At 36.6% G+C, this 15,965-nt stretch overlaps 1 protein-coding gene across 1 annotated transcript in view; it reads left to right on the top strand.

The window, feature by feature from the left end:
• LOC135155151 (uncharacterized) overlaps window positions 1–6,102 on the top strand; it is a 50,578-nt gene extending 44,476 nt beyond the window's left edge. Inside the window, exons 6-7 of the mRNA XM_064103920.1 lie at window positions 1,104–1,376; window positions 2,626–6,102. Of these exons, the coding sequence (XP_063959990.1) occupies window positions 1,104–1,376; window positions 2,626–2,879 (527 nt within the window). The 3' untranslated portion in view covers window positions 2,880–6,102. The remainder of the gene's footprint in view (window positions 1–1,103; window positions 1,377–2,625) is intronic.
• Window positions 6,103–15,965: the final 9,863 nt, after the last annotated feature.

The raw sequence follows: 15,965 nt of genomic DNA, 5'->3' as shown, positions 1-15,965 counted from the left end.
AAGTAGACTTTTGTCACAGTGCGACAAATTGAGGCCTGTTGAGGTGGTTATCAACGCCATTTCATTCATGAGACCACTGTTTTGAATTACAGAGTCCACTCTTCAAACAGTGGACTTATGAATAAAATAGAGTACCTGACCGTGACAACAATCGTCAATTTGGCGCACCGACAAAACGCGAATCAGCATTGGACATTTGTACCGTGTTTACACTTAATCGGCTTTTGGTTCAGAACCGCGAGCCGATGCAGAATCAGCTTTTGGTTTGCGTTTACACGTTGTTACAGCTCGCGGTTCAGAACCGCGAGCCGATGCAAAAACCTGAAATGATACGCACACCAACAATATACGTCATAATAAAAACAACGCTGGATCAGTGCGCTTACAATTACGTCACGATTGTAAAGTAAAGGAAATGCGCACAAATTGCCGGTGCAGAATCGGCTTTCTGTTTACACGTAGTAAAAAAGCCGATTCTGCATCGGCTCGCGGTTCAGAACCTACTACTTTGGTGGTGCAAATTGCCGGTTCTGAACCGCGAGCCGATGCAAGTTACTCGCGTTTACACGCTATGAAAAAGCCGATGCTGCATCGGCTCGCGGTTCAGAACTGCGAGCCGATTCAAAAGCCGATTAAGTGTAAACACGGTATAAGTGTAAACACGGTGAATTATACGCGGTAAATAAGCGTAATTGATACAGGAGATTAGTCCAGTTTGGACCTTGGCGTTTGAAAGTTTCCTCTCCCAAACCTAACATAGAGGGCACATGTCCCCCAATCTCTGATCAGAGCCAGACCACTCATTTGGGGAGGAGAGATGAGGAGATTGGCGCTGATTAGAGATTAGGAGACATGTTCCCTCTATGTTCGCTTTGGGAAAGGGAACTTCCAAACACCCAAGTCCAATCTGGACTCACAGGAGATCTGCATAAACCATGGATTCAATCGATGGTTTTAAAAACCACTTTTGTGAATTCGGGCCGTATGGTTCGTGGTTTGTGTTACACCCGGTTTCCCACAGTCAAACCACATTTTGTAGTCAAGACTTTAAATCCTAGTTCAGATACCAGGCCATTCATTAGAAATCCTTGAAACTCTTTCAGTTAATTATACAGAACCCGTTTCCATCGAGGATTGCCCGATGAACATCTATGTACAAATCAACAGTAGCTCCATCGACGACACGCAACAGATCTCCTGGACTGAACCTTCTTTGAACGCTTGGTCCAACTGTGCTACCTTGGAATTTCTGGGACCAGGAACCAATGGAGGCAATTTCAGCAAGGGGGCTTACAACATCTCCTACGAAGCCAGTGATTTGAATGGAAACACAGATACTTGTACTTTCACGGTAACAATCGAGGAGGTGCCCGACGGTCAGTATAATAATCAGTATCTTACTAGTATTCGAAGCAAAGATCATGATTTCGAGTTTGTTTTCTGCCACACTCGGTTATGTATATTCATTAAATAAAAATCATTAGAATGGTAGAAAGCTGGGTGCAACAGCTATGACTAATCTTATTAATGATTGCCCCCCCCCCCCCGGGTGTCTTCATAGTCACAATTAGCCCGAATCAGAGGACTCGCTAATAAAATAGCGTGCTGATCATTGCGTCATGTCACATGAAACAACAGTGTGTACATGTATATTGGACATTATATTTAGATACGAGGGAGATTAAGCGTAATGTGTATATCATTGTAAACCACGGGTTCATGTTATAATTTACCCCCCCCCCCCCCTGGTGAATTCGCACTAAACTGGTTAATGATTGCCAATTTAATTTGACCAGAAATAAGCAGTATGAAAATCATAAACATGTACGTTCACTGCTACGCTTTTCATGCATTGAATTAAAAATCTGTTTATGAAATAGTCTTAAAAAGGGGTTAGCATTAAAAGATTACCGGCTATCTAAGGCCCGTTTAAACCGCATCCGGCAAAGTAACCCGGCACGGCAGTCCGTCACGAGATACGGCACGGCGTCCCGTTTTCCCGTTTTCACTGCCCCACGGCATGGCAAAAAAAGAATGACAAAGTCAAGTCCTCCTTCATCTCAATTCATTTTGTAATACACGTAATTTTAAACATCTACGTGTGTGCTACTTTGCATTTAACCCGTAAATTTCCATAGACCATCACGGCAGGCGAAGGTCTCCGGATCAGAAAATATATGCGGGCAATGACGTAATATATCTGGACTGTGATGGGCCAGGAGTGAAAATACCGTGTACCGTGCTCTGAAAATGGCTCGTTGATCGATCCCCAAATCCGGCAATGACGCTTTGCTTTAATTACCAGACGGCACGGCACTTCCGAAGTGGGAACAGATTCAAAGGCTTTAGTGGTGATCGATGTTTTTGGGCGTGCCGGATTGCTGGGGTGCCGTGCTGGATGCGGTGTAAACGAGCCTTTATTCAGGAATCGTCCCCCATTCACATGATTTACCTGTATCTTGCGGTTCCAGGAGATTGCTTCGATGACAATTCCATAAATTAACCCAATATTAATTAAGTTTAGTTCAAGCAAACCCGTCAATTGTTTTTTTTCATGCGTTCAGATTCATCTCGTTGATACCACAACTGGAATCTGTGCTTAAAATCATTCATTTTATTTTTTAGATGAACCTTCTACGGAGGCTTTGCCTAGCACTTCTCCATCTAGACCTTCTGACGATTCTTCCACGGATACTTCTGGACCTTCTCCATCTAGACCTTCTGACGATTCTTCCACGGATACTTCTGGACCTCCTGGTGGAGATGGCAATACACCGTGTTCGAACGAGAATCCCCCTTCTGGAGATGGCGCAAAAGTTTCGTGTAGTTTCATTCAATGGGTCTATTTAATTGCTCTTCTATTAACCGTCTTCAAATAGGCCTTACCTTTGCGGCCTACAGGAAAACGCAGTAGCTGACTTTTTTTTTTTTTCAATTTTCACTTTTTTTCAGAAAAGTAGTCAGGTAACCATTCTTTTTTATACACAACAAAAAAAGTAAGTCCCCCCTAAATCAAATTGCTGTAACTTTTGAACGGAGTTATTTTGAGATATGATATTTCGTAGGTAGTTTTTTACACTCATTAGGCAACTCCTGGGGAAAAATGAGATCGATCGGTTGAGTCATGCATGAGTAATTAAAGATTGTATTAAAAGTGACCATTTTTGAAAGTCACAAGAGTCGTTTTTCAGATTGTGCAAATACAAAGTTGGGCAAAAGTTGTTTTTAGGTGAATTTTATGGTGTTATGCTGTTTTACTATCCATCATTTATCCACTCCACACACAATTTTGATATCGTATGTTCATGGTTGAGTGAGCACAATATCGCAGGGGCCGCGGAAGCGGGGGTGCGGGGGGCCCACTTTTTTCCAAAATCATGTACAAAAATGTAAAAATGACCATAGATTGTGATTTTTTGCATGGTCAGCCTTTTGGCTCAGCCCCTTCCCCACACTTCGAAAACCGTTCCACGGCCCCTGTATTGTGACGTATCATCATATGTTTTTTTTGGTAGTATCCTCTACAACTTGTTAGGTCATATTAAAATTTGAAAATGTTGGTGGCTCCCCCGATTATAGGCCCCTCCCCCATTTTTAAATTCTGGATCCACCACTGATTTGTCCATAAATTAAACTGATCATGAGAAATTGTTAGGAAAATAATGCATTTATGCAGTATAAAGAGTATTCATTCCTAAGTTCTCGAATGTGCTCGCTCAACCATGAAAATGTTAAGTTCGGTAAGTGTGTGGTGATAGAAATAATGGATGATAAAAACAACAGCAATTAAAGTCACATTTGAAACCGAATTTGCCCCCAATATTCACCTTATTACCCTTAAAATGAGTCTGTGACATTGAAAATACCAATTTTCTCACTTTGATGCGTGCTCACTCATCCGTAAATAAACAAATCGATTTCATTTTTGCACAGAATTATGCCCATAGGTTGATAAACATTACTGCCAAATGACATTGCTGTAGACAGCCTTGAAAACAAGTTCCACCATATTGAATAAGGGGTTACTAATTCTTAAACATATGTACCCATAATGTACACAAGTCTATGAGAGAGGAAGTCAAAATTTAACAAATATGAAATAAGGGGTTTGTTTCATGGACGGTTTTTGTTACTTCTGCCAACAGTTATTTCATGAAACTTCGCACATGGCTTCAGAGTAACACTATCCAAAAGGCGCGCAAACCAAAATAACAATTCGATGCGGCACAGAGTGGGGCCAAGGCCTTGAACTTTCTTCTCATTTGCATAATTTTCAAATATTGTGTGCTCACTGATGCATTAAACATCGGGATTTTCATAAAAATCAAATCAAATGAACCATGCACGGAGGTTTGTGACAGATATCCATAGTTACAAATTGCATTTTTTCCAATAACGTAAAAAAGAGCTAATCACATTCCACATGTTCATTCAAGCGTGAATGTTTAATTAAACGCATTTGAATCATTGGAGCATGTTAATTGGTCATGAACATAACGAAAAAAATTATAAAAGAGCAGTTTCAGTTACCAAAATGAAACAATACTTGCCTATGATATTTGAAAATCGTATTTTTTGTTTTCAATAAATGTTCATTGAACCGTGAAACGATGAATATTGTTGAAGATACTCTTCCCAAAAATAACTGTCATCATATTCTATCATTTTTATTTATGAAAATGTGTAAAAAATCAAATTAAAGCAAATTTGGACTTGTGTTTATTCAACCGTGAAATTTAGCCCAAAAAATTGTATCGTCTTTTAGAAAGTACCTTTTACAAGCCTTTTGACTATTTTTCATGATGAGAATGTGGAATCAGTTCCAATAAAATGGAATCAAAGTCATGATTTTTGGATTGTGACTTTTGAAAAGTGAAATTTTTGCCTTCTGACGGTGCTCACTGAAGCATGACGTAAAATACGTCCATAACATTTACTCAGAGGGTAGCTTATAAAATTACCTACACACTCGTGTAAATATATATCCAAAATTAGTTCGGAAATTATTGATGTTTGTTCAAGGGGGGACTTACTTTTTTTGTTGTGTATACATGACACATCCAGTTTTCAGAACTTCTCTTGAAAACGCCACTTTTTACTAATGGAAACGGAATACTTGAAGAATAAAATGTTTTCGAAGGCTTTAAAAGGGTAAAAAGTTAAATGCTTAATTTTCTCAACTATTTCAGGCTAAAACAAACCCTCAGGAATGTTGCTGCTGTTGTATTTTGAGATATTGAAGATTTGAAGCGAATGCTCAGTTTCTCCATGGAAAACGCATTATCCTCAGATGAAGAACATCATAAGTTACTCGGTCGATATTAACTCAACACCAAGAAATAATGTATGAATCTGTAATTCAAAGGAAAAAAAATAGCTTAGATACACGAATGGCGCCCTCTACCAACAAGGGCCCCTTTTGTGGTAAGGTCCCAATCTTGAATGAAAATTGTCTCACGAAGGTTGGAATTTTACTTAACATGGCACCACAGTTTGTAAAGAGTGCCTCAGTGTTTCATGGCATTGTAATTACAAACTCAAATAGTTAAAATAGATAAACACAGCAACTCAGGAGAGTTGTTGATTAATACTTTACAAGAATGTTTTGTGCAAATTTTTACCATCATGGTGAATCACAATAGAGGGCGCCCTTGGCGGTAGAGGGCGCCCTTTGTGTTCTAAGCTATTATCTTTCCCTTGACTTACACATTGATACATTATTTCATGGTAATGCAGCAATATAATAGAGTGATGATGAAACTGTTCTTTCGGTTCGGCTTATATATATATATATATCTCTCTTTTGGGGGCTTGAAATAGGAACATACAGTACATACTATTCAATTTCATGATAACAGATTACTAATTAACAAAATTTGTTTTTGAGTGGCTTTGGAAAAAACATAAAATGCTGGATATATCAACTCGTGCAAAATGTAGATACTGCATTATTTCCATGGGGGGGGGGGCAGTACATAGGTCGATTTGATTGATTGGTCAATAGTTTGCTTTTGTTTTTTGCCATTGTTATAAAAAATAATGATAAATGCACATACACTCATGACTCTTAGTGGATTTAACATTGCAACACTCATATTTTCATGATCTTGATGTCAGATTGCTTGATATGCAGTGTTAATATAAATTCAAACCTATACGTATGAATGAATGGCGGTATGTATTACACCCGCATGAACAGAACAGGAGTGTTCAAATGATTTTGCAATGTTCTCAAAGCTACGTCCTCTCGATACCGCATTAAAACGAAAGCTCCACAATGAACGTCTGAACGTCTTGATAGGTGTCTTTAAAGCAGATACGAGCCGATAGCGCCATCTCGAGTCCTCAAATACTCATACCTGGTCAGTTTCCTTTCCCATAGACCCACTTGAATGATAACATGCTAATTAACTACTCAATACATTTATACCACAATTATTATGTTACCAAGTAGCAAAACAATTACTTTTCCTCTCAAAGCATTTTACTTTCCCTATACAAATGCAATTCTAAGTCAATTTATACTCTGCAGTATTAGTAGATATCTGAAAACGTATGTTTTAAGACTATGTAGGAGAGACCACACAGAGTTCACTTTCCCTTTAAAAGTTTTGACCATTCTGGCGCCAAGTGACAATGTTACTTTTTTTTTTTTTCTTGAAGGGTTTAAAATTTTTTTTTTACAATATCAATTTTAAAATTGAACCTCTCGTTGGTTGAAACCAGAGATGCTTATAATTTTGGGGTTGTTGTGGATTGCAACTCTTTCAAGAGCCAGTAACGCAAAGCTTACCAATCGTCGTTTTGATTACGATTGACTGCATTGACTACAATGTACGATCAATTATTGTAAAACTCACGCGTACGATTCATTAATCGCTAACCTATGAGCTCCAGGTCCCGGGCGAGCAAAAACCTCGCGATACTCGGCATAATGTCTACTTAATTCAGTGTACCATGGTAATACTATAGCCATTTCGTGGTCTGCTTTGGTCTTGTACTATCCATATTTGATATAATCAAAGTATCATATATAATTATTTCAATATCGATTAAAACAACTTTTTTTTTTCTATTCGAATCGCAATCATTGCAATGGTTTGAAAATTTTAAGATTACGTATAATTGGTTCAGACTAAAACGAGGGCGGTAGTATTCTTTATTATTATTTTGATTAATCGATTGAAAGAGCTTGTATTTCTTAGTTTACTACGATATAAGGAATTACTAACAAACTACAGATTACCTATTATGATTTAATTAGGATGAGATAATTTATAAAAGCCTTGCAAAAGCAAATATGTTGCCTACATTCAGCCGATCGGATTTTTTAGTCATTTGCTAGCCTTCGAAAATTATGACCGTTTTATCGAGGAAAACATTTATTCTGGAATATTACATTATTGAATTTAACATGTCAAACAAAGTTCGAAGTTTTTATGCTTACAAGAATGATGAGCATTTTTTTAGCGAAGTACTTCCAAACAAATCGTTGATGAATATTTACCTTCGTTAATTTGTGTAGCAAGTAAACAAGGCTAAAAGTATTTTTTTTTCATCTAACCTTTTCTTTCTTTTTTTTGCGGGCAGCATCCAGTCAAAAAGAACTTCTAACTTGTATGTCATGCATTGTACTAAATCCTTACGCTAATTGAATTATTAATTTAGTTGCTCAAACTATTTTGCTTTATAAGTTGATTTTGCGTTCAAGCAAACTTTCTTCTTCTCGGCAAGTATCGCTGACTCATTCTGTTTGTTTTGGAGGCACTACATTTGGGCTATCTTTATCATGTTTATGGTCTTTATTTTATTTAGATTTTTTTTCAAACCAATGTGTGTCGAAACTATTAGCCAATTAGAAATGAAATAATTGAAATAAATATTCTTGATTGGGTAAGAAACCAAGAACCATTTTGATAGAACGTCATTCAAATAATATTTGAACATAGTACAATTTATTTTTATCCCCCAATTTTTTCTCGCCTGCTTGCAGGTGCAGCGTTCCGACGGTGGCGGCGACGGCCGCGCAGTAAAAAAATGAAGTCCTAACCAATTTTAAGTATGAAAGGTCATCATCGACTGAGTTCATCAAACTTGGATATAATGATAATCACATATTCATGAAAATCCTGCCCGAGGTTAATGTCACATGACCATTATCAAATGTTATTGAGGATCATTGAACCTAGACCATGTACGGGGAATCAACATTGAAATCTTAACCTAGGTTAAGTTTTGAAATGTAGTCATACTTTTGAAAGTATATCGATTTAGTTCATGAAACTTGGACATGGGGATAATGTTTTATTACCACTGAACATGGTGCCGAATGTTCAGGTCACCTAAAAGTCAAGGGACATGTAGGGTCAACGAAGTTTGACCATGTCGGGGTATTTGTTGGATTGATATCATAAATTATGGATCTAGGTCATGAAACTTGGATATACGCGTAATCAACTATCACTGAACCTCCTGTGTAAATTCCAAGTCACATGACTAAGGTCATATAGGACCAATAAACTTTAGCTATGTTAGAGGGTTTTGTTGGACTGCCTTAGTGCCTTAATAACTTTAAAAGTTTATGGTTTCGTGAAACATGGACATAAGGATAATCAAGTATCACTGATCGACTTGCACGAGCCTTGGGTCAAATAATCACGGTCAAAGGTCATTTAGGGTCAATAAAATAGTATTTTTGTGAATAATTATTCTATATTTCCTTCTTTTCAAAGCCAGCACTGCTGCTGTATTGAATCACTTAATGAGGGCCAGACTGCCAGAGTCGTTCCCATTGTTCTTCAATACAGTAAGAGGCACGTCTGTACAGTCAGACCGCAGGTCCCTATGCTAATGAGCAAAAAGGTCAGATTCATCCAAATCATCTCGTGGCTGATTCCTCCTCCTTGCAAAATCTCGTGATTCGTGAGATTTTCTTTCTCTAAGAATTTACCTGTTTTAACCTCAAGTTAAATGAAATATTATTGCACCATCAGATAGAGTAAAAGTTACTCTTTCATGTTGGTCATTTATTTTGTATACAATATTTTGTTAAATAAGTAAATTTCTGGCCTGAAAATGTGCCTCAAAACTGAATTTTCTTCCTCGGTTTTCTTTTGCAAATTGTGCAAATCTTTTTATTTTGAGCCTCAATGATATCTATGTCACCATAAAGCTGAACTTCTGTACTCTCTCACAATGCCACTCTTGATATGCGGCACCTTTTAATCGGGTCAAGATCACACTTTTCCCACCAAGGTACATGACGAGATTTCTGAAATTTTGTACTTGCATGAAATCCAGAGTTCTGATTGGCTGGATAAGGTTCACAGAACAACAGGCGCGGGGTATTTGAGGAGATTACCACATGGGAAGTGTGACCTTCCAACGAACCCAGGCACTGAAACCGTTGGAATTTGCCATTGTGTGGTCTTTTTGACCAATCAGAGTGCAGTATTCTTGTTTTCAAGCTGCTTTATGTACTTGGCGAATGAAAAGTGTGATCTTGACCCGATTAAACCAATTCTTATTTTGAAACCTATATAATTTCAAAGCATACATATTCAGCTTTATCATGATTTAAAAATCATTTGGGCTCAAACAAAAATAAAGTGTGAAAATAGCAGCTTTTGTCAGGTGAAAATATTGATTTTGTAGCATATTTTAGATCAAAATTTTAACCTATATTACAAAATCTTTGAATAAATCCAAACACATGACCTGAAAGAATGATTCTTCTTCTTTACAATGGTACCAAATTCATGAAATTCGATGCAAAATTAGAGCAGCAATGACCGAATGAAAAGAGGTGTTTTGGTCCGCATCAAGCTCATTAAATATGCGAAACATCTCAAGTCATGAATATCACTTGGATGAAAGAAGCCACTTTTTTGGGACCTGCAGTCTGACTGTGTATGAACTCAGATTTAATTTCGGCATAGTTGAGTATTTGTAATCTTATAGAGAGGTAAATATTATTCAAATCTTTGTTTTCGAGGTAGGTGCTAGGTTTGGTTCAGAGTATCGAGTTCTTAAAATGTTACTTTTTCATTGATTTTATTTTTTCTCGTAAATAGAGAGATGGTCTGCGTGGTGGCGTATATGATTAAGTTCATTGTTATTTAATATAACAAACTGTTTATCATTTTCACTCATTCAATGTATTTCTGTCACATAATTATGATGATTTTGTAGGAAAGGGATATTGAAAATAATAAATATATAGACCACAGAGAAAATACTAAAACTGTAATTGCAGGTCTATTGACCAGTTTGTTTGCCATGTTCTTTCTCCCTTTCTCTCTCTCTCTCTCTCTCTCTCTCTGTTACATCTATTACTTCCCCTTTTCAGTCACACACACACACACAAAAAAAGAATTATGTAAACATACCTAAACAGTTACTACAGGTTAATTGAATTAAAGAGAAAATACCGATTATAATCTTCACCTCAGAATTTCGAAAATACGTTGATACTTGAGTATATAAGAGGCGTGAGAGAGACAAAAAAAACGTTTTTGATCTGGGGAAAATGTATATATATATTATTTTGAAATTAAAAATCAAACAAATGGAGCTGCAGTGAACACCGATTTAGTTAGAAATTATATATCAAAACCAAGCAGTTGTCACTCTATCATCATAGATCCTGATATAATAAAAATATTAATACTCAATATTTAACGCACTTTTCCCACATGGCCCAAAGCGCTCACAATTTCAGTTAAACTCAATTATACAAACAAAAAATCAGAATGACATATCAAATGAAGGCAGTTGCCTAAAAAAAAAAAAAATAAGGGACTTCTTAAATGATTCAAATGTTGGGGATTGTCTTAATGTGAGAGGGAGTTTGTTCCATTCAATTGAGTTTTCTTTTAGTTGGATGTGGTAATTTAAGTGGGTCCTCAGAGGATCTAGTTCTTCTACCAGGGACATAACTTTCTAAGCAATCAGAAAAGTATTTTGGGGCTAGGTTATTGAGTAATTTGTATACAAAAAGAAGTAACTTAAAAATAATCCGCTGTGCCCGGGGGGCCACTTCCCTTGACGAGTGAATACCATGCACGGCCATGGGGTCTCGAAAAGCACCCTAAACACGTATTTTCCATATTCTGAAAATGCACCCCTTAACAAGTATTGGCGTGTGAAACCCTAACCTTAACAAGTATTGGAAACAAAACGATACTCTTGCCATGATTCCCTGAATTGACCCCCTAAACAAGTACAGCGATATTTTAATTATGTCACGGACGTCGGTGGTCGGTTTTACCTTGATGATCATTTGGTTTAGTACAGCCCCACCTCCCACACCTCGCGCAAATCGTACTCTAAACACGTAGTGTTAACTGTTTGGGCAAAAAGTACATTCTTTATAAAATATTTTTTTTTATACCCTCCCAAGTGACCCTAAACACGTAGCTTTCCTAGCGAAAATAGATACCCTTTTTTCATTATTTTAGTGTTTTTGACACCCTTATTACGTTACGTACGTAACCTGCCCTATCTTGAAAAAAGACATCCTTTTTACGTGTTTTTTTGGTCGCGCATGGTATACTCTCGTCAATGTAAGTGCCCCCCCCCCCCCGGGCCGCTGTGTGATAGGGAGCCAGTGTAAATTATGTAACAGGGGTTCAGGAGGTGTGTCACGGCGGACTTCAAAAATAAGACTGGCAGCCCAATTCTGGAGGTGCTAGAGACGGATTGATGTGAGCCATTGGTATAGAAGATCATTACAGAGTCAAGACGAGAAAGTATAATGAAGCGTATGGCATGGTTAGCAGTTGACTCGGATCAACAGACCTACGAATTCTAGGTATGTTTCTCAAATGATATGCGACAGTACAAAAAAAACTGTGGAAAATATGATCATTCATAGTCATATGTTTATCAAAATATACACCTATATAGGTTCTTATTTTTCTGAAGGATTAAACGGAGATGACCAATTTCAAGTTGAATATCAGGCAATTTTTTTTTCATATTGTGTGGGGAGGTAGCTATGAAAAATTCAGCTTTTGTGTCGTTCAACTTTAATTTGTTTACAGTCATCCACTGTTTGATGTCAAGTATGTATCTGCGCAGTTTATCAAGGTCATTTTCGAGGTATCCTACACTTTAAGGTCAAAAGATATGCTAAGTTACACAAACTTAACTTCGTAAAATCGTCAGTAAGTTTGAAAACGACACCCAGAACATGCTAAAGAGCGCAAATGCTGATTAGGCACGTGGGGCAGTTTATAAATAGTATTGACTTTAACAAAGGGCGACATTTTACAGGAATCACATGTCTATTTCGCTAGGTTCTAGGTAATCACAACATTTCTTCCAGAATCCCTTTTTATATACATGGGTGGTCATTTGAATGGATTCCACACGAACTCATTTTGACACAGTTGCCACAACTTACGTTTATCTTTGAGCCTATATGCATATGTTAGCATTAAAGGAGAATGAAACCCTTGAAACCAGCTGAATCCATATCAAAGAGAAAAATCAAAGAAACATTGTTGAAAGTTTTAGGAAGATTGAATGAATAATAAGAAAGTTATGAGCATTTAAATATTGAGATCACTAATGCCATGTAGATCCTCCCATTGGCAATGCGACCAAGATCTGTGATGTCACACACGTACAACTCCCTCATTACTTTAGTACTTATTTCACTTATATTCTCACTGTTATAGAGTCTATCACAAGGTGATGTGTTCTCTTTATGAGAGGACAAGTACAGAGGTTTCACAACATTATATCATTGATGAATCGTTTGTCATATGATTAGAATGAGCAAAAAGAGATGTTTTGGGGTATATTTTCAGCGTCTAAAAGGGGAGAGTTGTTCATCTGTGACATCATAGATCTTGGTCGCATTGCCAATGGGAGGATCTCCATAGCATTAGTGATCTCGACATTCAAATGCTCATAACTCTTCTATTGCTAGTCCTATTTTACTCAAACTTTTGTTGATCTTATTCTTTGATTTTTCTGCTTTCACAAAAGCTAACTTGCTCCAAGAGTTTCATTCTCCTTTAACAAAAACAGTGTTTCAATCAAATTAGTTTTGAGGAAGTAAAGAGAATTAAAAAGGAACCATTCGGTAAAATTATAAGATCCCTAACAAAATACGAGAAATTATCAAATGAGAACTCCTTCACGGGACTGATCTAAGCAATATGCATGATATTCTCAATTAACATCCATGTAAAAAGAAAAATATCGCGAATGTGCCTTCTTTATTTTATATGATAAATTTTAGTCCATATTTGACGTCGATTGATTATATTATATTGAGGCATGATGGAGATGAACCTCGTAGAGATGAGTCCTCTCCGGATTACAATAGTCTTTTGTCGATATTTGACACAACGGTTTGTGAGCATTTGGTCGATTTTTTCACCAGACCCTAATTGGAAGATGACCCCCACCGTCGGTACACTCCTAGATCATCTCTTCACGAACCGCGGAACCGGCCAGACGCAATTACCTCTCTCTGTCATGTCTGTGGTCACACGGGCCTATTTACATCTGGATGGCAAAATATATTCATATTCAGAGAGTCAGCCAACCCATTCTCAATTTTCAAAATTGATATTGCTGATTGACGAAAGTGAATGAATATGATTGACAATCTAACACTGATTATATAGAGGGTAACTACTGAACTTCATTTTTTGCAAATTGGGAAGATATATCACCAATTTTTGAACTATTATTTAATGTCTTAAGTGATGAATTTGATCCTGTCAGGTGTAATCTTCATAAACGCCGATTTCTTTTTTTAAATGAGCAGGTCAAGGAACCCTGGTCAGATATGGAATGTCAGACATGTATCCTATCCATTGGTAGTAAACATTCAACCCTCAAATTTCATCCTTATTTTTTTTTCGGGGGGGCGGGGCACTTTAACACACGAGAATATGGGAAATGTTTTATGCCCGTGAAACCTAGTGCGAATCCTGTACCCAGCAACCATCATGGCATCTACTTAAGATTAAATCCTCTAATGGTTTTGCACACGTGAATCTTGAATCATCATTGTAATGATAATTGCAATATGTCTTTTGAATCATCGGACCTTTCACACGGAAAATTCGTACCAAAATTTGAGTGAAACTTAACTGGAATTCACCTCCGGAGTAGAATTTGAATTCGTGATTGTGATTAGCGTTCGTGATTCTAGTTTGGATTCACACTTGCTAAAAATTTGTCATTATCCTCATTTTGCACTGGAATCATCGTTCAAATTACGATTTGTTTTGTACCGTGTGAAAGGGCAGTACATCAAGAACTAGTGTTGAGTATCCACCGCAAGTTTATTAACTACAAAGGGGCATCTCAACCGAGTTGGGTTCATTTTCTCTGCAAAACATTTTTCATATGAGTCTCCTGATTTCTTATAAATGGACATTCAAAGTAAATTTTTCACATGAGAACATATTATATAATTTGCAACATCTTTTTTGTGTGTGTGTTATTTATGTGTTAAAGGGATGGTCCAGGCCAGCTCCAAAAAATATTTAGCCTGTAGTAAATAATTACAAGAGTCATTTCAAAAAGTATTATCTCCTTACTCGACTTTGGAGATTTTAAGAGCATTTCTTGTAACGGTTATTTGGGGCAAAACGGATTAAATTTCGCGCACATGTAGCGAGATCGGTCACGTGACTGTGACGTACCATCTCCACTTTGGTTTCGCAATAATCCAGGGGCCCGTTTCTCAACACCTGGACAAGTTAGTCATATCTTTATCCACCAACCACGGAGATAGTTCCAATCTTACTAAACCTGTTTCTCGAAAGGCTTCCTAACTAGAATACCTTGATATCGATACTATCGGTAAAAAGAGCAGACGAGACGTAGCCTTCAATTCAATTCAATTTATTTCACATTTGCATAAAAAGACAAAACATACAATTAAAGTGATAAAAGGCATATAATACATGAGATCAAACAAAATACAGAGAATACAAATGTGTGGAATTTAACAAAGGCCAAAGGCCTTTCAAAGGCAAATCCCAAACGGTTGTAAGCAGGAAAAAAGTTTTATAGATAAAAACAAAACATAAAAAAAAAGAACTAACCAAACACAAAAGGAAACGACAAAACGGCTTAAGGAACAATTCATGAGTTTACAAGAATTTTTTAATACTTTCTTTTAAAAGAGTTGAGTGTTGGACATAATTTAAGATCAATGGGTAAACTATTCCACAGAGTGGGTCCAACATATTCAATTGTAGTTCGTGAGAAATTATATTTGAAATTAGGCAAATAAAAGTTGTCAGACTGTCTAGTAATGTAATTACAGACATATTTGTTTTTCACAAATAAATCACCATAAAAAGAGGGAAGAGCATTGTGAAGAAACAAGTACATGAAATTTGCAATTTGATAGCTGTTTATATGACTGATAGTAAGTAAATTAAGTTTTTTGAACAAAGGTTGTGTACTGATTCTTGGGGAGGAATTGGTAATAACTCTTATTGCACGTTTTTGTAAAACAATTATTCGGCTTAAATGGACCATTGCACAATTACCCCAGAGTATATTGCAATAATTAAAGTAGGGCAAGACAATCGATTGATATATCATTAGAAGTATGTTTAATGGAATTGAATTTTTTAATCTGTTGATTGCACCAATGGATTTAGAAACTTTACAAGATATATCATTTATGTGGTCTTTCCAAGTCAGTTTGTTGTCTATGACTACACCCAAAAATTTCGTAGAATTAACTACAGGAATTTTACTATTTTGAATAAAAATATCAAAGTTGTCAGATGAAATGTTTTTATTTTTAGGTTGAAATATTATACAACATGTCTTGTCAACATTCAATTGTAATTTATTGGCAAGAAACCACTCATTTATTTTTTTCAGTTCTAGATTTATTGTTGAGGTTAAATCATCTATATCATCCCCAGATAAAAACAAGTTTGTATCATCTGCAAAAAAAAATTATAGAGTGTAGG

Source organism: Lytechinus pictus, chromosome 8 (assembly GCF_037042905.1).
Source record: "Lytechinus pictus isolate F3 Inbred chromosome 8, Lp3.0, whole genome shotgun sequence".
Classification (NCBI taxonomy): domain Eukaryota; kingdom Metazoa; phylum Echinodermata; class Echinoidea; order Temnopleuroida; family Toxopneustidae; genus Lytechinus; species Lytechinus pictus.
This window is presented reverse-complemented; position numbering and strand designations above follow the sequence as displayed.